This window comes from Peromyscus californicus, unplaced genomic scaffold (genome assembly GCF_007827085.1).
Source record: "Peromyscus californicus insignis strain IS unplaced genomic scaffold, ASM782708v3 Scaffold_13__1_contigs__length_99412109, whole genome shotgun sequence".
Classification (NCBI taxonomy): domain Eukaryota; kingdom Metazoa; phylum Chordata; class Mammalia; order Rodentia; family Cricetidae; genus Peromyscus; species Peromyscus californicus.
The window spans coordinates 79280832-79303690 of NW_026294424.1; the positions used below are offsets into that span (position 1 = coordinate 79280832).

The 22859-nt window shown below is 36.5% G+C and overlaps 1 protein-coding gene across 1 annotated transcript in view; it reads right to left on the minus strand.

Annotated features, from left to right (window-relative positions):
• Window positions 1-8313: 8313 nt before the first annotated feature.
• The window catches only part of LOC128108571 (transmembrane protease serine 11C), a 52731-nt gene continuing 38185 nt past the window's right edge, over window positions 8314-22859 (minus strand). The window contains exons 6-10 of the mRNA XM_052735299.1: window positions 17921-17959; window positions 14314-14485; window positions 12593-12852; window positions 11471-11613; window positions 8314-8475 (exon numbers count right to left, since the gene is read on the minus strand). Of these exons, the coding sequence (XP_052591259.1) occupies window positions 8314-8475; window positions 11471-11613; window positions 12593-12852; window positions 14314-14485; window positions 17921-17959 (776 nt within the window). The remainder of the gene's footprint in view (window positions 8476-11470; window positions 11614-12592; window positions 12853-14313; window positions 14486-17920; window positions 17960-22859) is intronic.

Consider the following 22859-nt stretch of genomic DNA (forward strand, 5'->3'; position numbering starts at 1 on the left):
CAGATCTCCAAGTCGTCTGCTTCCATCACGCTCAAATCAGGGGCACTATTAGGACAAAGGCAGCCATTTTGGTTTCGATGGTGCGTTTTTGCTGGTTTATTATTTTTTATACTGTATGCTATTCATTTATTTAGCAAGGAATTACTGAGTATCTACTCACTCCATAGACTTCCTTAGCTTTTGTTGGTAATAAGGCAGTTTTGTGGATCTATCTATATCCATCTATCTCTCTATATATACATATATTATGAAGAAAGTCATAAATCAAGGGAAGTTTAAAATCCGTGAGTGGGTACATTAGAAAGGCAGTCACAGCAAGGTGGGGGAAACTTTTCTGTAGATCTAAGATGCTATCTGATGACTGTCTTAGCTTTTGGGTTAGTGGCAACCAGTTGCCTGCTAAGTTATTAGACTTCCCAAAGCTTTTCTGTATTAGCTACAGGATGTTAGTTCTGATAACATACAAACAAGGACCAGGAATAGATGCTCTGGGGCTAAAGCCAGCTCAATATAAGGTAATTAGCATCCGGACCTGCAACCTTTCAAGTTCTCCACATACGGCAGCTTTAGTTAGTCAGACTTTGTAAACATAGCTTCTTTCCAGGAATTTTTGTTCATGTGAGACATATGGTTTTTAGAAAACTGCAACTCATCTATCACATTTATTAAGGACAAATGCAGTACAAGTGTGCAGTTGGCCCTCATTGTTTGCCACGGTTATGTCCCATAAACTTCTGGAAACCGAATTAATGAACATCAGCTATTATTCCTAGCAAAACAAAGAGTGAGGGCCTATGAGCCAAGGCCGCTTGCCAAAGCCCTGGAAAGGCAGCTGGTCTTATCAGAACCACAGCCTGTTCTTCCTCATAATGCTTTCCCTGAATAACAATTGACAGGCATTTAAAAAATTACTTTGTAGCTGCAGAACTTGCCTCACCATAAACTTAACATTTTCTCTATCTTCCTATAGGAAATATGCAACCATGAATTTCTTGGGTTTTGCACTTTGTGTGAATGTTCTTCACTACATTAAAAAAAAACACACACACACAACAAGACAAAAAACAGATCTAGTGCAATGAATTAGGAATTTAGCCACTTTTCCATAGCTTCATCACAGACAGTAAATCTCCCACACTTTCTGGAGCAATCTGTCATGTACAGACTGATGAATTTTGTGAATGAGAATTCCTGGAAAGAGTTTTGTCTGCACAGACTGATTGGTTAAAACTGCAGTAATGTAGAAAGGTTGTAATGTTGCAAGTCAAGAGGTTGATGTCCTATCTTGGGCTACCCTTGGTACTTTCCAACCCCCTGAGAGCCAGCCATTCCTTACCCACTTCTCTGTCAGAACTAATGCCATTTGACAAATAGAGGCTAGGCACTAGGCTCTAAAAAGCCCACTCACGCACCAGGGACAGATCCTGAAGTTCAAGCTAAACAACTGTCTTGCGTATCCAGAGGGCCTAATCCAGTCCCACTGGGGATCCACAGCTATTGGTCCACAGTTCATGGGTTTCCACTAGTTTGGCTGTCCGTCTCTGTACGTTTTCCTATCTCAGCTTTTTGTTAACAATGAGAGCAACACATTTTCACACTATGCAGAAGGATTAGTCCACAGCCATATTTCATCTCCCCAGGGAGATCCATGCATTCCCCCCTAAAGCCCTCTTTGCTACTTAACCTCTCTGAGTGTGTGAATTGTAGCATGACTATCATTTACTTAACAACTAATATCCACTTATAAGTGAGTACATATCATGTTTGTCTTTCTGGGTCTGATTTTTTTCTCGTTTCATTCAATTGCCTGTAAATTTCATGATGTCACTGTTTTTTTTTTTGGGGGGGGCCAAATTAAAAAAAACTTTATTAAATTTTTACACCGGTGAGTAATGCTCCATTGTGTATATGTACCACATTTCATTTATCCATTCTTCAGTTGAGGGGCATCTAGGTTGTGTCCAGTTTCTGAATATTATGAATAAAGCCACTATGAACATAGTTGAGCAAATATCCCTGTGGTAGGATGAAGGATCTTTTGAGTATATGCCCAAGAGTGGTATAGCTGAATCTTGAGGTAAATCAATTCCCAGTTTTCTGAGGAACTATCTTATTGATTTTCATAGTGACTGTACAAGTTTGCACTGCCACAAGCAATGGAGGGGTGTTCTTGCTCCACATCTTCTGCAGCATGAGCTGTAACTTGTGTTTTTGATCGTTGTCATTCTGACAGGTGTGAGATGGAATCTCAAAGTCATTTTTATTTACGTTTCCCTGATGGCTAAGGATATTGAACATTTCTTTGTTTCTCAGCCATTTGAGATTCCTCTATTGAGAATTCTATTTTTAGATCTGTACCCCATTTTTAAATTTGATTGTCTGGTTTGTTGATGTCTAATTTCTTGAGTTCTTTATGTATTTTGATTATTAGCCCTTTGTTGGATATAGGGTTGGTGAAGATCTTTTCCCATTCTGTAGGCTCCCGTTTTGTCCTATTGACAGTGTCCTTTGCCTTACAGAAGCTTTCTAATTTCACGGGATCCCATTTATTAATTATAGATCTTACCTGATTTTTGATAAAGAAGCCAGAAATACACAATAGCAAAAATAAAACATTTTTAACAAATGGTGCTGTTCTAGCTGGATGTCTGCATATGGAAGAATGCAAATAGATCCATATCTATTAACCTGCACAAAACTCAAGTCCAAATGGATCAAAGACCTCAATATAAAACCAGACACATTGAAGCTGATAGAAGAGAAAGCAAGTAATAGCCTTGTATGCATTGGCACAGGAGATAATTTCCTAAAGGGGAAACTCTCTTAAAGAGTGGAAACCTTTTTTTTTTTAATACACAATTCCTAGAAAGCCAGCAGAAACGTAGGCACCTGTAGGAATGAACAATCTTTGAGTTGGTCCTGGGTCATATCTTTGTTCCTTTTTATATAATCATTTTGAACCTAATTGGCCATTTTTTTCTTTTAATTTAAATCCAACATCTAAAGAGAGAGGGGTGATGATCTGGAAACAATCCAGGGTAGCAAGCTATAGACTTTTCACATCTTACCAATGAGAAGGAAAGAGAAGAAAACAAGTCTTTCAAAAAATAGATGAAACATATTTGGTTAAAACAGTTTTCCATAGAAGCAACATAATATCAGATTGAAGGAATGATGTTATGACAACTCTGAAATAAGGAAAAGAAAAATTTTATTCATTTAATTAGAGAAATGTGAAGAAGGAATGTGGCCCATTATAAGGGAATATTTATTCAAAAATACTGTGAAGACAAGGAACAAATCCTAAGGCATGCCTATTTATAAAGACATTTAATTATATACAACATTTAAAATGCCATATTTACTTGCATTTTATGAAAGTTCTACTTGATATAATTCTTTTTTTTTTTTTCTTATTTTTTTTTTTTTTTTTTTAAAGATCTATTTATTTATTATGTATACAGTATTCTGCCTACATGAAGGCTTGCAGGCCAGAAGAGGGCACCAGATCTCATTACGGATGGTTGTGAGCCACCATGTGGTTGCTGGGAATTGAACTCAAGACCTCTGGAAGAACAGCCAGTGCTCTTAACCTCTGAGCCATCTCTCCAGCCCTTGATATAATTCTTAATTCAGTACAGATATGTCAGATGTAGTTTGTAGGGACTGTGGTTAAGAACTTGAGTAATATTTCTGTAGATCAGATTCAAGAAAAACAAAAATCATCAATATGTGATTTTTAATAATAAAGCATAAGCATAATGATGGCATTTACTTTTCAAAGGTGATATGTTCACTAACTCTTGAGCAGTTAGTCTTTTACTTAAGAAAAAGACTTATTTTATTTTTAATTGTGCATATGTGTGTGTATGTGCACATGAGTGAAGGTGCCCAAGGACCCCTGGAGCTGGACTTACAGGTAGTTGTGAGCTGTCATGTGGGTGCTGGGAAATACACCCAGTCCTCTGGAAGAACAGCAAGTTCTTTCAGTCCCTGAACTGTCTCTCCTTCACCAGTCATTCTCTTTTTAAATTACAATTAAGATACTATAAATTTAAGCTGACAGTACAGAATTATAATATTTATTTCAACAGTTTTACTAACTGAGCTTTTGTTGACCACATATTAGGCCATACTTATGGGATGCAAAGACAGGCTGGCTAAAACTTATACTTGATCTTTCCAAGCGTATTTGTAATCATGTTATTGTGAGATACTTTTGTTTACATGAAACTGAGATAAGAGTACTGTTTATTAAAACAGTATAATTTAAATTTTACTCTTGAACAAAAAAAATACATGTTGACACATTGAAGGATTTCTATCTCATAAAACAATTCAATGTAAAGTATGTCTTCATTCTATAATCTTCAGAATTAGAAGTTCGAGCACTAAATATCTGAGAACTGTATTATTTAACCATTTATGATAAGTAAAAATATAAATGAGAATTCAAAATATCATTTGGAAAAATACATGTGATTATTGAGCACACATAAAATTGATATACTATTTATTATAAAGGACCATGTAACATACTATAATTTCATTCTTACCCCATTTTCTTATTCTCCTTTTAAAAGTATTTCCATAAAATACATTTATAAGAGTGGATCATTTAGTCCTAAAATTCCCTGATGCTCCTTTCAACAAACATTTGTGAAAAAACCCCAAACATTCCTGCTTTAAATTGTACTCTATGTCTCACAATCAGGAGTGATAAGATTTAATTTTTTCCTTAGTTAAATTTCTGAGGATTTCTAAGTTTTGTGAAATACTTATTGCACCCATGCTTTTAGTGTGTCAAATTCTTGTAAATAAACATTTTTTTAACAAGTGCCAATGTAAGAATTATATGTCAGGAACTATTCTAAGTGCTTCATACATATCTGTATTGAATATTCATGGCTACCTTTGGAGGTAGATACTATTATTTCATTTATACTACAGTGGGGAAATGGAATCATAGCGTTGTTAAGTGACTTGCCCCAAATCACATAGCTGTTAGGAAGCAGAAATGGTTTGGATCTAGATAAAAACCACACCCATGGACTTGACTTTTTTTCCTCGTAATTCGTAAATATTTATTTCAGAGTCAACAACCAATGACATTATTTGAAGGTATATTTTTTATTGGACAGCATTAAATAATATTCAGGATATAAGAGTAAAACATAATTGAGCAGGGCATGATGGTACACGTCTTTAATCCCACCACTCTGGAGGCAGAGGCAGGTGGAGCTCTATGAATTTGAGGCTGCCATGTCGAGGCAGGGTTGTGTTTAATTAATGCAGTTGTTCTCAAACTGTGGGTCACATGTCAGATATCCTGCATATCAGATATTCACATTGTGATTCATAACAGTAACAAAATTACACTTATGGAGTAACAAGGGAATAACTTTTTGGTTTGGGTCACCACAACATGAGGAACTGTATTTGTAATTTCTTTAGAAGCTTTCATATTATTTTTCACGGTGTCTTTATAAGTTTATATTGTTACTAACAGTCCTCTTACTTCTTGTCTTTTTAATAGCAGTCATCCTAACAGGTGTGGGATGACAATGACTGTGGTTTAATTTTCACTTCTGTGATGTTTATTGAGGTCAGAGACCCTTTTTTATATACCTGCATGCCATATATATCTTATCTGGAAGAAATGTCTATTCAGGACATTTACACATTTTAAAATCAGGCTTTTGGTTCTTGCTTCTTTTGGTACAGGGCTGCCTTGTCTTCTTGTATAATTTGGGTATTTGTTTATTATATACTTGTCAGATATATGGTTCACACATGCTTTCTTCCATCCTGTTGGCTGCCTTTTCATTTTGTTGACTGCTGTGCAGAAAGCAGCTTTTCAGTTTCTGTAGTTTGACTGTTTCTTTTATTATTTATTGTATGAGATTTTGGTCTCATACCTAAAGAAATCTCTGCCCAACTAGTGTCAAGGAGCTTTCATCTTAAGCCTGTATGGAAAAACAGGGGTTTTACAGCTTCAGGTAGTATGTGTGAGTCTTTACTGTTCAGCTAACTTTTGTGAAAAGCTCCAGTTTAATTCCCTTACAAGTGTTCTCATCATGGAGTCTTGCCAGAGACTTTTTATAGCAGAAATAACTGTATTTGAAGGGAGACCCAGCAGTTATGACACTGATGCCCAGATGGAGAGAAAGCATTATTACTGTTTGTACTTTCTGTTTTGACTTATATTGAGGAAAGGGAATCTATTATTATACAGTGTATCATCATGTAGCTGGGTCATTTAAATCATCCTTATTTGAAGGTATACTCTGAAATTTTGCTAACAGTGCATGTGTCTTCATGTGAAAGTATTTTTTCCATCAAAAATTAAATATTTTATTCTTTTCTAACATAGGCAGTTCATACTCTTTGCATATGTTAAGAAATTAAGTGAAGGAGAGTGCTGGTAGTTTAAGTCATTAATGTGTATTGATTTATTGATTTTTTTCCCCAACAGAACACAATATACAATGCATGCAGAATCTGTCACTTAAAACTTAACATTAATAAACACAATATAGTCTTTATTACATTATATGACTCTGGGTAATATTCCATTAATTCAGAACATATATTTTACATTGGGTAGTAAATAACTAATTTTTAATCTTTTTTTCTGTATCTGCCTCTACTTGATTTGAGGGGTTATTAACCAAAAGCCCCACTTCTTCTATGGTCAATGTCAGACCTGGATCCAAGCTAGGTCAGTCTTCACCAATATGCATATACTTTTATTTTGTTTATGCTTTTTTCTAAAACAGAAATTAATAGAAATACTAATTCTTAGGAATATGTAACAAGATAATTTGAATATTACAAAAGCATCTATGTAATACACTTACAATTTATCCATATGTTTCTGAAATATTATAAAGAATATGATACTAGAGACCTAGTCTCTTTAAACTATCAGTAAATCATATTTTCTTCACCAACTTCTATTTTCTAATTTCTTTTTGAATATATAGGTCATAATCATATTATATAAAATAGAAAGCTGTTAAAAGTGTGAGCTCTGAAATAGAGTTTTATGATTTCAATCCCAGCTTAGGCAATTAGACACACTTTGATATTTAGAAAATTGCTGGCCCTTCTCTATACATTAGTTAATTTATCTACAAAATTGAAATACCAAGAGGATCATTTCCCTGGAATACTTTCGATGTAATATATATATATATATAATATATATATGTATATATATTATATATATATATATATATTGCCTGGCATTAGTAAGAACCAGTAAATATTAACTAATATTATTAATACAATTTATGGGAGGTATTATCAAAATTTACCTCATGATGAGAGTTATGGTGGCAGTTGTAAATTGCCAATAATGAAACAGAGAAATATGAAGTCCTATAGAGACAGTGATGGACTCCTGTCTGCGAAAGCACTCAGATTAAATAATGTTTTAGAGCAATGGCAACTGAGCAGCAGCATTAACATAACGTTGCAGTTACAGACACCTACCTCTACCCTCCACTAGAATGTTTTCATATGCAAAAAATCAGAGTGATATGAGAGTAAAATTTCTATACTGTTTATTTAATTGCTAATTTGTATTACTTAGGAATTTTAAGAGTTTGGAAACAAACAGCGTGTCATTGTTTGCATTGTGAATTAAAGCCACCTATTGAAACAAGATTAACATGCCCATGGATGTTGTTACAGCTGCATGATAACCACCTTCTGAGAGAAGTGAAAGTCAGTAAACACTGATCTATTGATACACGCCACAGGGTTGTCATTTGTTTCCTGTCACTTCACACAAGAAAGAATTAGAAGAATTGGTTTTGGTGCAGTGACCAGAAAGAAAATAGATATTTTTTTTCCTGAGTAACTCTTATGGGCAGCATTACTGCAGTGACTATACCCCATCTTTAAACTCACTGGTCCTGGGAACCCCTGAAGTGGTCAGCAGGAGATGGCTGATTGAATCAGAAACACTTACAGCTAATGTTCCTGTGATACATCACCCAAATATCCGTTCCTCCAAAGTAGCAGAGAAAATTTCCTTGGTAAACAAAAACCATATTCACTCCTCTAATTATATCCAACCCAAAGATGAGTAAAGGAGAAAATTATATATTTTGGTTCATAATCTCACTAAAGGATTGTCAAACTTTAATAAAAAAGACTTAAATCTAAAACTTCATGCCTTTAAATTTTCTACCTAAATATGTAAAACAAGGAAAATATCTAAGGAAATGTGTTTTTTTTTGGGGATTACAAACTTATTTAACGGATCTATAACTTTTGAACTTTGCTCTGTAGAGAACAACCACACTAGACACCAGTTTTGGCTGCGATCCAGTCTCGGTAGTATGTCACCCGAGTGTAGACACCAGGCTTGTTTGGAAGTGCACATTCATCTCCCCAGCTTACAATACCAGCAAGGAACCAGATGCCCTTAGAATCCTCACTAACCAATGGTCCGCCAGAATCACCCTGAAGAGAAAAAAAGATAAGTCAATAATATAAATTAGTGACATTTTGTAGAAATGGCAGGGGACATCAAAAATGAGAACAAAACAAGACAACCCCCCCCCACACACACACACTTTGGCTGTTTCAATAATTGAAATGGTACTAGCCTAACCTATTTTTTTCTGTCCCATTATCATTCTCTAAAGCCCAGTATATAAGTATAAACCTTCGGCTAATGCAGTATAATAGTGGAAGATTAGTATGAAATGTTTCAACTTAGTTATCAACTAAGGAGTTGTTGAAGGTATTTCTTCTTTGCAGTCATCACTATATTGAGGAATACTCTTCCCTGTGTTACTATTATGCTGAGGGAAAAAGGAAGGTGTGTACATTCATCCTCCATTAAAATTGGCCATAGTTTTTCATTCTTGAGCAAATGTTCTTCCCTATATTAAGGAAAGTAACTTTTTACATCATATGTTCACTTTCTTATATGAGAATACTAAGATTCTATTTTCATCACATTTCAAGTGGATAACATGCTATTATAAAGTAATTGTGCTATATATTAGATCCCCAAACTTACAATCTTTTTAAAGCAAAATTGTACCCTGTTTTGAACTGTATCTCTCCATTTCTTCCCACCTCCCCATCCTTGACAACCATTTATTATTATTATTATTATTATTAATTTGTTTTAAAGATGTATTTTTATTTCTGTGTATGTGTGTGCATTCTAGAGCCTGTGGAGGACAGAGGGGAGCTCGGGTCCCCTGAAGTTGGAATTAGAGGCAGCTGTGAGCCACCATATATTGGTGCTAGGAATAAAAATCACTCAGGTCTTCTGCAAGAGCAGTACATGCTCTTATATGCTAAACTGTCTATCCAGCCTTGACAGACATCAGTATATTCTGTTTTAGTGAGTCAGTCTTTAAAGATTCCATGAGATTCTGCAGTATTTGACTTAGACTTCCTCTGTAGACTCTTTTGTTTGTTTTTGGAAGTAGCATACTGTTTCCTATCATGACTGAACCATTTTCTATCCCTGTCACTAGTGTACAATTTTCTCTATATCATTGAAAACAATTTTTCTTTTTATTATAATCATAATATCATCTTAAAGTGATATCTCATTGTGTTTTTTAATGTGCACTTCTTTGATTATTGATTTTTGAGTACCTTTTCCTATAAAACAGTATGCATTTTTTGTGTGTGCACGTGTGTGTGTGCATGTTTGTGTTCATGTAGAGATCACAAGTTGGTGTCAGTTGTCTTCTTTGATCACTTTCCATTTTATTTTTTTTGTGACAGGGTCTCTTATTCAACCTGGAACTCACTGATCCAACTAGTCCGCGAAGCTAGGGATCCTCCTTTCTCATCTCCCCAGGGTTGGGATCATTGCTATGGACTACTATGTTTGGCTTTTCCCCATTAATGCAGGGGAATACCAACTCAGGTCCTCATGATTGGATGGCTATCTCCTCAGAACTCATTTGTATTTTGTCTTTGGAAAAATGTCTATTTAGGCCATTTTCCCATTTTGAAGTCAGAACATGGTGCTTTTGGTGTTGATTTATATGGGTTGCAGGAAGTTTCTAAGAATTGGCTTGAATGAGGGATTTGCTGATATTTACAAAATGTGCAGAAGGGTTTAAAAGAATGTGGATGCTAACATTAATAGAGAGTACAAGTCACTGTGCAGATGGGAGGAGACAGTGAACAAAACAGGCAAGTGTACTATTCTAAAGAAGACTGGGACATAATGTAATATGTAGGAAAAGACTATGGTGAAGATTTGACATATCACAATAGGATACACCAGAGTTGCACAGGTAAAGACTCACGTGTCAATATGTTCCTTAGGTTTACAAGAAGACAATAGTGCATCTAGTGAGTCGTAGCTGACAAAGTTGGCAGGTTACTCTGTGACTCACTGTGATTCAAGAGTATTAGGGTAGGTGTGGGGGAAGCAGAAGATGAAGCCGCAGAGGGTGCAGCCAATGCAGTTGCTGAAGAATGGGTCTTAGGCTGTGGTCAGTTAAGAGACACAAGTCTGTTTAACCAATTAAGCACAGTGGGAATTTAAGCTCTTCATCATCTCCAAGAATAGGTTTATTTAGTTTGAAAACTAGAAATATGAAAACCTGTAATTAGAGAGGACAATTGTATGTTATAAGTACTTATTGGTACGTCTTCTTGTTTTTAGAGTGTAGTAATGTGCTTACTCATTTCAATATCTCTAAAGCATAGTACAATAACTAAGTTCTACACAGCAATTGAATCAAGTGAGGTTCTTCCTGGGCTTATCACTAGTTGTGCCTGCCTGGACTATCCCCTTGTGTATTTTGTTAGTTCCAGGACTATTACGTATTAACAGCATAGGGGGATTAGAGGCACATTAATAAGGAAAAGTAACTGGGTTTAGAGTTCAAAGAATGGACACAAGATCCAAGTTCCTCCATTTAAGCCCCTGCTCTGTCAGTTCAATTAAATGCACTATCTTATCTCTTTGTCCGAGCTCCTCATCAGAAATGGGTTTCAAACTAAAATATGCTGCAGAAGATTGCCATAACTAGAGTAAACAAATATTCTCAATGATCTTAAAACTATGCCTCGTATGTGGGATTCCACTCAGAAGTTGTTAAGTAAATAAAATAATTAGGATGTTGGAGCCAGGGAGTGAAAGCTCCATAACCGATTAGTATTAGACTAATCTGAAGGTTTCTTGGAGGTAGACCAGTCAAACTATAGTTATCAGTGATGTGTTTCATCGATTCACCGCTCATCCCGAGTCTCTTCCTTACTTCCACACGTGGCTTCTTGTAACAAAACTGCTGACTTAGAATCATACTATTTTACGGAGATCAATATACATATTAGTTAGATGATTTGCCTATAACACACACTTATACTTTTAAGATTGAGAAAATTGCACTGTTCATTGGAAATATAAAACGATCAGAAAAGAAAGAGGCAGAGGGAGGGAGGGAGAGAGGGGGGAGCTGGGAAGAGTTACCTGGCAAGCATCAACACGGCCCTCCAGGAAGCCAGCACACAGCATTCCAGGTTTGATCACACCGCCATATGCCTTTCCACTGTTGCAGGTCTTGTTATCTATAATCTTCACTCTTCCTTTCTGGAGTATGTTAGGACTTTCTCCTGAAGAAACAATATCATATAATTTTTAAAAGAGAATTTAAAAATTGTATTTTTTACATTTGTATATCTGTTTACTGTGTGAGAACATATGTGTGTGCACATGCATGCATGTACATGAGTATGGAGATCAGAGGTCACCCGTGGGGTGTTTTCTCTTTCCACCTTGTGGGTTCTGTGTATAAGCTCACATTCTTATGCTTGAAGGTAAGTGCATTACCTGATGAGCCATGTGGCCAGCCCTCCAAACTATAATATGTTTTTAGAAACTCAATATTAGTTTCTGTGAATTAGTATTTAATTTTAAAATAATATTGCTTTTCAGGCAATATAAAACACATTTTAGTTAAAGCAATATTTATGAACACGCCACATACCAAACTATTGCTGAAAACAATCTCATTTAGAATTAGTTTGCGTATCATATGTAACATAATTTTTTTCTTTTAACATGTTTTAGAGTTTTACATTTTCTATGTCTGTTTTAGAAAGTAAACTTAAAAATTTACATGTCAGAAGCATACATTTCATAATCATTTACACATTTTTTTCTAAGTTTACTACTGTGGTTCTAGATCTGAAAATCATTTAGTTTTATTTTCCTGCTTTAAAAATTTATTTTGACATTAACTCTACAGGATTAAGGTCATAGAATGCATATGATAAGTGAGTTTTGTTCAAATATTACCTTCTTGATGAAAGATGAATATTTATTGAGTGATGAATGACATGTAGGAAATTAGATATCCAAATGAAAAGAAATTTATGAAAACTGACATTACGAGGGCATTATGGCAAACAACTCTATGGGATTATAGTTTCTAAATGAATGACACTGAGCTCAGTTTTCAGTACATTGCACATTTATACTTTTTTGAATGATCTAGAGAATATGTTTTTCACATTGAGATGTAATTCTGAATGTATTTCTTTTTAATTCCTGAAGCTAGAGTCCTGAAATGTGGAGACGTGAGGACCTTACCGTCAGACTTTAATGTTCCCCATCCAGTGACCACCACATCTGAGTTGGGTGGGAACTTCTGGGTCACTTCTGGTAAACATGCCCTTCGGATATTGCTTGCAAATAATACTGGCGAAGACAGATGCACAACAGCTATGTCATTATCGTGTGCAGGGTAACTGTAGTTCTCATGGATTATAATATTCTTGATAGTTCGTTGTACTTGTGGTTTATTTAAAAGAAGCCCAAAACTAACTTTCCAGTCTTTTGGATTTTCATCCCTAAAGGAAATAGATTTATTTATTAAAACTTCTATATATTAGAGCTATAGGAATTAGTCACATAATCTTTGAAAACTAATTAGGTCATTTGCATTTCCATGGTACTTTTTTTGATACAAGGTTTCATTGTGCTTCTCTGGCTGGCTAGAACTTACAATGTAGAAGCAAGTTTGAGGCTGTCCTTGAACTCACAGAGATCTATCTACCTCTGCCTCCTGAGTTTATGCTGAGATTAAAGGTATACACCACTATGGCGAGTTTTCCCCACCCCCAGAAAAACTGTTTATAAGAGAAGAAATAAAAACAATATTATTTGTACACATTTTGGCAACTCTATAAAATATGCTTTAAAAGATAATCAATAGCTGGGCATGTGAGCCTAGCACTTGAGGGATAGAGGCAAGAGAATGGTGAACTTGAGGCCACTCTGGGCTACATAGTAAACTTGAGGTCATTCTGAGCTATGCATAGTGACTTAAAAGTAATTAAAGAGAAAAGACAATTTATAGAAAGTGCATCTTATTTCTTATCTTGAATAGAAAATACTGAAGGGGATTTAGAAAGGTAAATGTGACAGCATAAAATGACAAGATTTAATAAAAAGTAGATGAGGATGCGAACACAAAGAATTTATGGAAATTATATCATTTAAATCTTTTCATCATTTTACACAACAAATAACATACTTTTGTTTTCTACCTTTAGTTGTTATTTGGCATTTTGTATACTATCATCTGAAAAGTAGTCCTGTTGGAACATTTTCAAGCTCTCTTACTAAAGTGCTATCATAAGCAAGGATGGTTTTGAATAGAGTTGACCAAGTGAGAGATGAAATTTTATTTTTATCCATCTCAATGGTAAAGTGCTTGTCTGGTGTGTGTGAGATCCTGAGTTCAGTCCCTAGTGTTGAGGAGAGAAGGGAGGATAGAGAGGTGGCAATCTCTCGGTGGAATCATACACTCTTTAAAGCAGTCATTATCTCCTCTGGGTGTGGTAATCCTCATGTGTAACCACAACACTTAGTAAGCAGAGGCAGGAGGTTTGCAAGTTTGTGGTCAGTTCAAACTATACATCCAGTTTGAGGCCACTCTGACATTGAGACCATTTTGCCAACTCACCTTTGCCAATGTTTTGGAGACGCTATTGTTGTTAGTATTGACATATTGCTGGTGGTTAAGGGAAGGAGTGCTGCCAAATGTTCTACAATGTACAGGCCAGCTTTCCACAATAAACAATTATATCTAGTCCAAAATGTCAATATTTCTACTTTTGACAAAATTCTTTAGGAGGACTACTACTATATTTACTATTTTACTGATAAATCAGTGAGCAGTTTTGAGGCTGTACCTCACTGGACTATTAAGCAGTTGGAGGCATAGTTGCATGATCACACTGGTAGGGAGGTATTATTAGACTTTTAGTACTTGAGTGCCTTTGGTACCTTCACAGGTCATATCTTACCTTATGAAACAGTGAGCGGCAGTGATAAGCCAGTTGTTACTAATTAGAGTGGCTCCACATCGATGGACACTACTCTGTTGAAGGCTTGCTTGCCAGGGCCATTCCCCTTCCTCAGCATCCTGGCCTCCTGCTACTTTGTGGCCTGAGGGAGTAATTGTGCGTCTTCCACAGCCTATTCAAAGGAGAGTTCATCGGTGTTGATAATGCTTATGCATGTGTCTTGCTATAGTAAATAAACGACCTATAACATATGTCCCTATTAACTAGTAACTCAGCAAAATCTCACTGTCTTGGAGAAATTCAGATGGATTTACTGCTGATATGATTTCCTGAAAATATATTCCAAATACATTGACATCTCCTCCTCCTGTGCCTATCACTCACATGTACTCTGTGTCTGTCTTGTCTTACTACGGCTTGATATATGACGTAGGTAGAATTATAGGTTTGGTTTTCGAAGAGACCAATCTTACTACATTGCACAAGGAAATATGTGGTTTTAAACTTTAGTGAAGGCTGGAAAGCAATACATGTCTTGAAAATATTCATATGAAAGTGTGAGTGACTATGAACGTTATGAGATAGGGTAAACAGAAGTCCTGATACACAGTAGTTAGACAAAAGAAATGATGTGACAATGCCCAGAACTTCCAAAATCACATGCTTCTGTGAGGTAGGTCTGTACATTATTGTCGGCTTAGAAACATAGAAACAGCTAGACTCTGATGTCTTGAAAGCAAATTTGTAGTAATAGTACAGTTCGTTATTCATCAGACTGATCCTGGTTCTCTTGACTATCATAACTTTACACCAATAAAGTGTTGAATTTGTTCTTTAATTTGTCTTCTTTTACTAGAGATCGCTATCTCATCCATAAATACTTTTAAAGATTAGGAATTATGCTTTTTAATAAAAATATGTATTTAGAACCTACTATAGAGAACCTATTATATAAAAGGAACTCAATGAATATTTGTAGAAATAAAGCCTGTAAAACTTGAAATAAAAATACTTGTTTATTACTTCATTTGGAGAGTGAAAAAATTGTAATTAATTCAAGGCATGGATTAAGGCAGTAGCTAGTATTTGGCAATGTTGGAGACACTTTGTATTATTATAAGTGGGTGGGGGTTTGGGAGAGTGTCTACAGATATCCAGTGGACAAAGGCCAGAGGTATTGCTAACTACCTTATGATAAACTGGAGAGCCAAAGAAACAAAGAATTAGCTGGCCTCAGTATCAATAGTCTTAAGAGTAAGACACACTAGGCAACAGAGTTGACTTGTATAAAGAATAAGAACAAGCCGGGCGGTGGTGGCGCACGCCTTTAATCCCAGCACTCGGGAGGCAGAGCCAGGCGGATCTCTGTGAGTTCGAGGCCAGCCTGGGCTACCAAGTGAGTTCCAGGAAAGGCGCAAAGCTACACAGAGAAACCCTGTCTCGAAAAACCAAAAAAAAAAAAAAAAAAAAAGAATAAGAACATTTAGCCAGGTGGTGGTGATGCACTCCTTTAATAAGAGCACGTGGGAGGCAGAGGCAGGTGGATCTTTGTGAGTTCGAGGCCAGCCTGATCTACAAAATGAGTTCCAGGACAGCCTGTGACACAGAGAAACTCTGTCTCAAAAAAAAAACTAAAAAAAGAACATTTAAACATTTAAATGAATTAGAAAATTTAGCTGGTCAGTTGCTTCACAATTGATGTATGATTATAGTGGCTAGATATACTTTGAGATCTTCTTTCCTGAAGGTAGGAAGGCATGAGAAGCATTGGAGAGTCACGTATACTTTTGAAGGTCCTAACTGACCTTCTGAAACCTTTTGGTTTGCACACTGCTTTTAACACATTTCTAACCTCAGGTTAAAGCATCCTTCTTGAGTCACTTAGCTGTGGCTGCCATGTCTAATGAGTACGCTCACATTGACTCAGAGAATGTCACTCCCTTCTCTTTTTCTTTCTACTCCCACATCATTGACTCTACAGAGGATAAAGCAACTAATCCAGAACCCAGGGAATGATGGTTCCTCCCTACCCTCCTTTCTGTTTGGGCTACTCCTAAAGGAAGTTGGCTTTTACTCAGCTTCCTTCAGAGAGATATAAAAACAAAGGTCCTTCTCTGTGGGATAGGCACCTCCCTAGGAGGCTTGACTTCACTGTTTCTGCCCTTACTCCTGATTCTTAATTTCTATCCATTTGTCAACCTCCATCCGAAGCTCCCATTTACTCAGGATTGTTGTGTCTGTTAAGCTTTCAGCCACCACCTCTGCAGCCTTACCTTGTTATTACCTCTGCTCAAGTCCTACATGGAACCTTGGAGCTTTATTATATCAAAAGGGAGCAGATGGTAAATTTCAAGGCTTTAAAGACTACAGTGAGGATTGCTGGCTGATACTTTGAGAAATCATGGAACCTACAGGGGGTTTATTGCCACCCTACCCTTTTACTTCTAATATATATTTTAATATAATTTATTGTGTCACAATTGATGCTCCATTCTTTAAATTTATTTACTCATTTATTTTTTTGCACACCTTTTGCTTTTTATTACAAATGTGATCAGAACCCTAGATAGATCAAGTCAAATTCTGAATTCTGATATGAAAGGGTCTTAGTGTTCCAGCTGGGGAGTAGATAGACTGCATGACATCTTTAATACCATTGCTGACATACTTGGAAAGACTTCTATGAACCTGACAACCTTCCAATTGTGGATTTTCAATTTACAGATACTGAGGATTTCACTGAAATCATTTGTTTCAAGATGTTTTATTAAGTTACCTGTGGGTTGTTTAATCAAAGTCTATGAAAAAGAAAACCTAAATAGCCTTGTGTTTAAATTTTGTCCCAAGTTCCTCCTCAATAACTGAGCAGTGACTAAGGGGTAGTAAGAGTAGCCTGGGTCAGTGTCACCTAGCTCTAGAGGGTGAATGCTCTAATCCGGCTCCCACAGTCAGTCTCAGTTCCCAGATCAATGCAGTGCTTTCCTTGACAGCTTGCTCTGAGTTTCAGCCACTTTGAGGATCATATTTCCTAAGATGAGTAGTGGAGTGGGGGTGAAAACAACGCCTTGGGAAGAAGTGGTTTGCATAGACAGCATATAGCTTTCTGCACACAAATTTAGTTGCTAGGGTCAGAATTCCAGAGAGCGTTCCTAGGCCTGGGATTCTTATAGGCGAAACAGAAAACACAAAGAGCTGACATATACTGAGTGCTAGCTGTCAGCACATGTACTCTGGTAAGTAATTTATTTCTATTACCTTATTTCATCTTCACACTAATTTGAAACTAAGGCTTTGGAAAGTTAAGGAACTTACGCTAATTCTTCCCTCTAGAATTTGGCAGATCTGAAACCCCAAATGCACATGTAGCTGATTTTAGATTCCAAGTTCTTAATTACCACTGCTTGTCCCTAAATCCTCCCTGCCATTATGACACGTGATTATGCTCCTCATTTTAAATCCATGATATCAGCCAGTTTAAGAGCAGCTACAGTAACACCCACACACATTTCTGGAAGGCAGGCAGGCCTATTACACCTCAACTGCAGGTCTTCTTGGCATTCTAAGGACGGATTTTTTTGATGGAAAGTAACTTCGTTGATAAACTTACATGTGTTGAGAAGATCTTCTGCTATAGGCATTGCAATGTCTAAAAGTCAAGAAAATGAAAATATTTACATTTATAAACACATTTTATTCTTAACATTAATGTTAATTAAGTTGTTTTTTTTTGCAAACATCCTGTAAACATTTTATCTATCTTGATTGCCAGTTCTGTTCACAAATTAACAGAGAAAAATGAAATATTTATACTTATTTTTTAAAATATAAAAGTTTATTTGCACTATAATTTATTTGCAAAACAGTTTTGAAATGTCCTGAAATGTATGAGAAATAGTGACATTCTACCAAATCCAAGAACAAACCTTAAAAATAATCCTGTAACTAGAATGTTGTTACTTTTACTACACTTTTAAAATTAAAATTAATTTTTTGGTGAACATATAGAGAGATGGGTTTCACTTTGATTTTTCATACACATATAGTTATACTTTGTTCCTGTTGCCTCTCAGTCTTCTGGATGCCTCTCCTCTTCTCTCTTACTCCTTACCATTGGCCTCATTTCTGCTTTCATGACACATGCTCCATTACCCTGTCTTGTTCCTACTTCTTCATCCCTTTAGACCTCTTTCTCTTCTTTCATAATTTGCCCTGATGGTCAACACACACACACACACACACAGAGGCAAGGCACACACAGGCACATACACACACGTGCACAAATGTGTGCATGCACACTTTCAATCAAGGTTCTACAAATGAGAGAAAATGTGTATTTGTCTTTCTGAGTCTGGCTTATTTCGTTTGACATGATAATCTCTAGTTGTGTCTATTTTCCTGCCAATGTTATAATGTTACTCTCCTTTACAGATGAACAAAATTCCATTTTATATAGGTTCCACACTTTCATTTTCTTGTCATCCATTGATGGATACCTAGGCTGGTCCATAGCTTGGCTAATGTTGACTGTGCTGTAGTACACATAGATGTGCTGACTTAGGATCCTTTAGATGTGTGTACAGGAGTGGAGCAGCTTGGTCAGGTAGTAGCTCTGGTTTTAGTTTTAGTGGTTCTATTTGTGTTAAGTGCCTTTTACTATATTTTAAAATTTATGTTCTTTTTGTGCTATGGTTCAATTGTTTGCCATCCCACTTTCCATTTATTTTGGAGCAAAATAATTTAACTGGGCAATGAGGCATAGTTTAAATTTTTCCACTCATTTCTGTATAGATAAATCATTTTAGAGATTTGGGAAGAAATCATTTATAACAGATAGTTTTGCTATGCAGTCCATTTGTGAACAGAGTCACAAATTTGCTCAACTGATGTGGGGAAAGTATGTTGAAAAAGTAAACAAATGAGTTATGCTTCAAATATCATGTGTAGAAAGCTCACTACAGTTCACTAGATAGTTCTGCTGAAGAGTTCTAAAAGGCAATATCAACTGCAGTATGAGGTAAACACTATAAATGTCTAGGTTGATTCATTTTATGTTCTTGATTTCTATAAATCAAGGAAAAAGTATCTAGTTCTCCATATCAATTACAGTTACAGTTTTACATTTGGTTGCACAATAAACCAGGGAGACAAAAGAATCCTTTCCCAGACATTGACCTGTCTAAACAAAAGGCAAGGGCACTTGGCAGTCAGCTGGGCTAGAGAAGAATGGGGGCTATACCTACTCAAAGAGAAATCTGCAATAGTTTCATATACCATTTACTGTTGCTTTAGAGAGACTCTTTTTCATTTGGTATGATATGTCTAGTGAGGTAACCCAGACTCAGAAAGACAAACATGGTATGTACTCACTCATAGGAGGATACTAGATGTGGAACAAGGATGACTGGACTGCTACTCACATCACCAGGGAGGCTACCTGGAAAACAGGACCCCAAGAAAGACACGGGATCGCCCAATGATGGAGAAATGGATGAGAAAAGCCTGGACATGAGTGGGGGTAATGAAGGGCGAGGGTTGAGGGAAAGAGAGCTTGGGGGAGTGGGAGATCCCAGCTGCATCAACCACAGAGAGGGAGAACAAGGAATAGGAGACCATGGTAAATGAAGACCACATGAGAATAGGGAGAAGCAAAGTGCTAGAGAGGCCCACAGAAATCCACAAAGATACCCCCACAATAGTTTTGAATTTTTATGATTGGTAACTTATATCAAATCATATTTAGATCTTCAGAAACAAATGTTTAAATGGACTGAACAAATCTTGTTCTACACTCAAAGAACTAATAGTTTAACAACTCCATGTTATTCATACAAGTTTCTTCCTTTCTTGAAGTTTTCTTTATTAATATATTAATTTCTAAAGAAAATGAATGTCTTGGACTTGTAGTTTGCTTTTAAAAGTTGTGCTCTTCCGTAGCTCAATAGAATAGCACTTGGGTATGTGGAAGACAAGCTACAATGAATTGAGCAATGACTTGAGTCATTTTCCTCTCAGATTGAGTCACAGCTGTGGATATCTGTATTTTCCGCCATTTAAGTCTCCTGGCTCACACTCAGAGGTTAGAAATCTTGTGGACTGGCCTCACAATCACAAATTCAACAGTGTAACCTAAGAGACGGTGTTTACAGTGTGCTATATTAAGGAAGTGACAGAAAACAATAGCTTGGTCTCTGCCAAGGAGGAGATGGATCAAAGGACACAAAGAATCCTGGGAGTGGTGTCTCACAGGTGTAATTCCAGCACTCCTAGGCTGAGGAAGAAGGAGCGAGGCTGAGGCCAAACCAGTTTGTAGGACAAAGAAATAGAAAGACCAAACAGCTCAGCAAATGTGCATTTGACTTCTCCAAGGGCACAGGTGTTAAAGCACAGGCATGAGTTTATTCTCAGTGAATCAATTTGTTGCAGATGGAGATGCAAATTCACAATAATTTAAAAATCACCTCTAGTTATGTTCATTTTCCTGTGGTAGGTTTAGTGGCTGACCTGCAGATAACTGAATGCATGAACAAAAATTGTTAAGAAAAAAGGGAGGATTTGAACAGTTGACAAAAACATTCTTTTGGGAAGGAGTCAAGGAATTTATTTTAAGGCCAGAGAAATTTGGTATGATTGGTTGGAAGTGAATATTAGATTTGAAACATGCTCTCTATGTTAGTCCAGTAGACTGTCCATGACTGCTATTCATAGTTGGGAAGTCTGAGAGGCAAATTCAGATGGACTGGTAAGAAGGAGACCCCCTGTCCTGGGTATAGTGTTGCCCTCCATGAAAATCTTAGCACTCAGATGGCAGAGGCAGATGGATTTCTGTGAGTCTGAAACTAGCCTAGTATGCAAAGCAAGTTCCTAGCCAGCCAAGGTTCACAGTAAGATTGTGTCTCAGAGAAGGAGGAAGAGGAGCAGGAGGAGAAGGGAAAGGAGGAGGACGAGGTAACAGCAACAAAGAACTCCTTCTGTTCTTGGTGGTAGTGTTTACCCTTATACTCTGTAATCCTAGCCTGTGCATAGTGAAACCTGCCTCAAATAAGTAAATAAACAGATGATATATATATATGGATGATTAAGGTATTATACTAATTAAAATATTTTAAGAAGCATTTTGGTAACAAAATAGGTTTGTTAAAGCTAAAAAGTGGTTCTTAGCTAAGAAAGTACATTTTGATAATCATATTTTCTTTCAAATGTCTTTAAAGAGTTATCAAAAAATGATGGGTTAGTTCAATAATTTAAGTCATGACACGGTGAAGCCATTCCTTGTTTCAAGATTAAGACTCATGAAAATATGTGTTCTACTAACTCAATCCATGCCCCACTTTTAGCCAGCTTCTCATGAACACTGCTTCTCATGAACATTACTGCTGCCTGAAAAGCCTCAGCAGTGAGTTGGGGTCATCATCCTTGTGTGTGGAGTTCACTGATCTATTTTTTTCTTTTACTTCTACACGATTTGAAGCTTTTCTTTAACCAGTCAGGATTTGGGGTAAGTACTTAGTGTATTTCATTCCTACTCAATTCAGTATTTTTGTGTAGAAATGGACCAGGTTAAAATCTCTCAACCAGACACCAAAATTATTGGACTCTGATCTTGTGTTTCATCCTCTCGTACATTGTATCCTACTAGACTTCGGATTGATAGCCCTGGGAAATTTGCTCCGGAAAAGGACTGGTCGTTTGCTCATGATTTGCTTTTTCCTGACTGTAGAATGGCATAAGAATGAAACTTCTATAGACAACTATCAGAAGAAAAGTGACAGGAAGTTATCAGTAGTGACAACCCACTCCCAGGATGGCCCCAGTAGACACGTTTAGCAAGTAATGGATGAATCTTCTGCTTGCCAAGATTTTGTGGGAGAATTGTCCCACCTCATTCTTCATCCATGCAGTTTAGCTGTCATGTGACCTGAGTTGTACAGAGTTCTCTATCATCCTGTTCATACTCATTGGTGATGTATCATGGAAAAGCAGAGCTTCACATTGGATTTTTCTGGCGTATTACACAACACCCATTTCTTCTTTCATTAGAATTGCCCACTTGAGGATTTTGTAAGTTGAGAGCTGCTGATACTCAGATTTGCCTTTAGAAGAAGTAGTGGGAAAGTTTTCCAAAAAATAATACTGAAATGAAAAAACAGTTCTCTGTGACCTGCTTAGAGTCCCTGATTCTGTCCCTACCAGAAACAATTTTCATCCTGGTCCTCACAGCTGTATGAGCCAAACAAAGAAAGTAAGTTGAATTGGTTTCTGTCACTTAACAGTTGAAGGAGACTCGTTGTTACAAAGCTCATTGCATGGTACTTATTGACTTCTTTTTTCATGCCAGGCACTATGCTGTGATGGGTTTTAATTCTACTTTGAGGCAAAAGTCATTACATGTAGTATACTGGTGCCCGAGAGGCAGTGGAGCAGAGAAATTTTGTTTGGCCTAATTTTGGATATTTAGCAAATCTTGAAATGTCAAAGATATTCCTTTCATTGGTATCAGTATCATCATCAGTTTATTCAGTTTAACCAGTAAAAACTATGCTTCCACT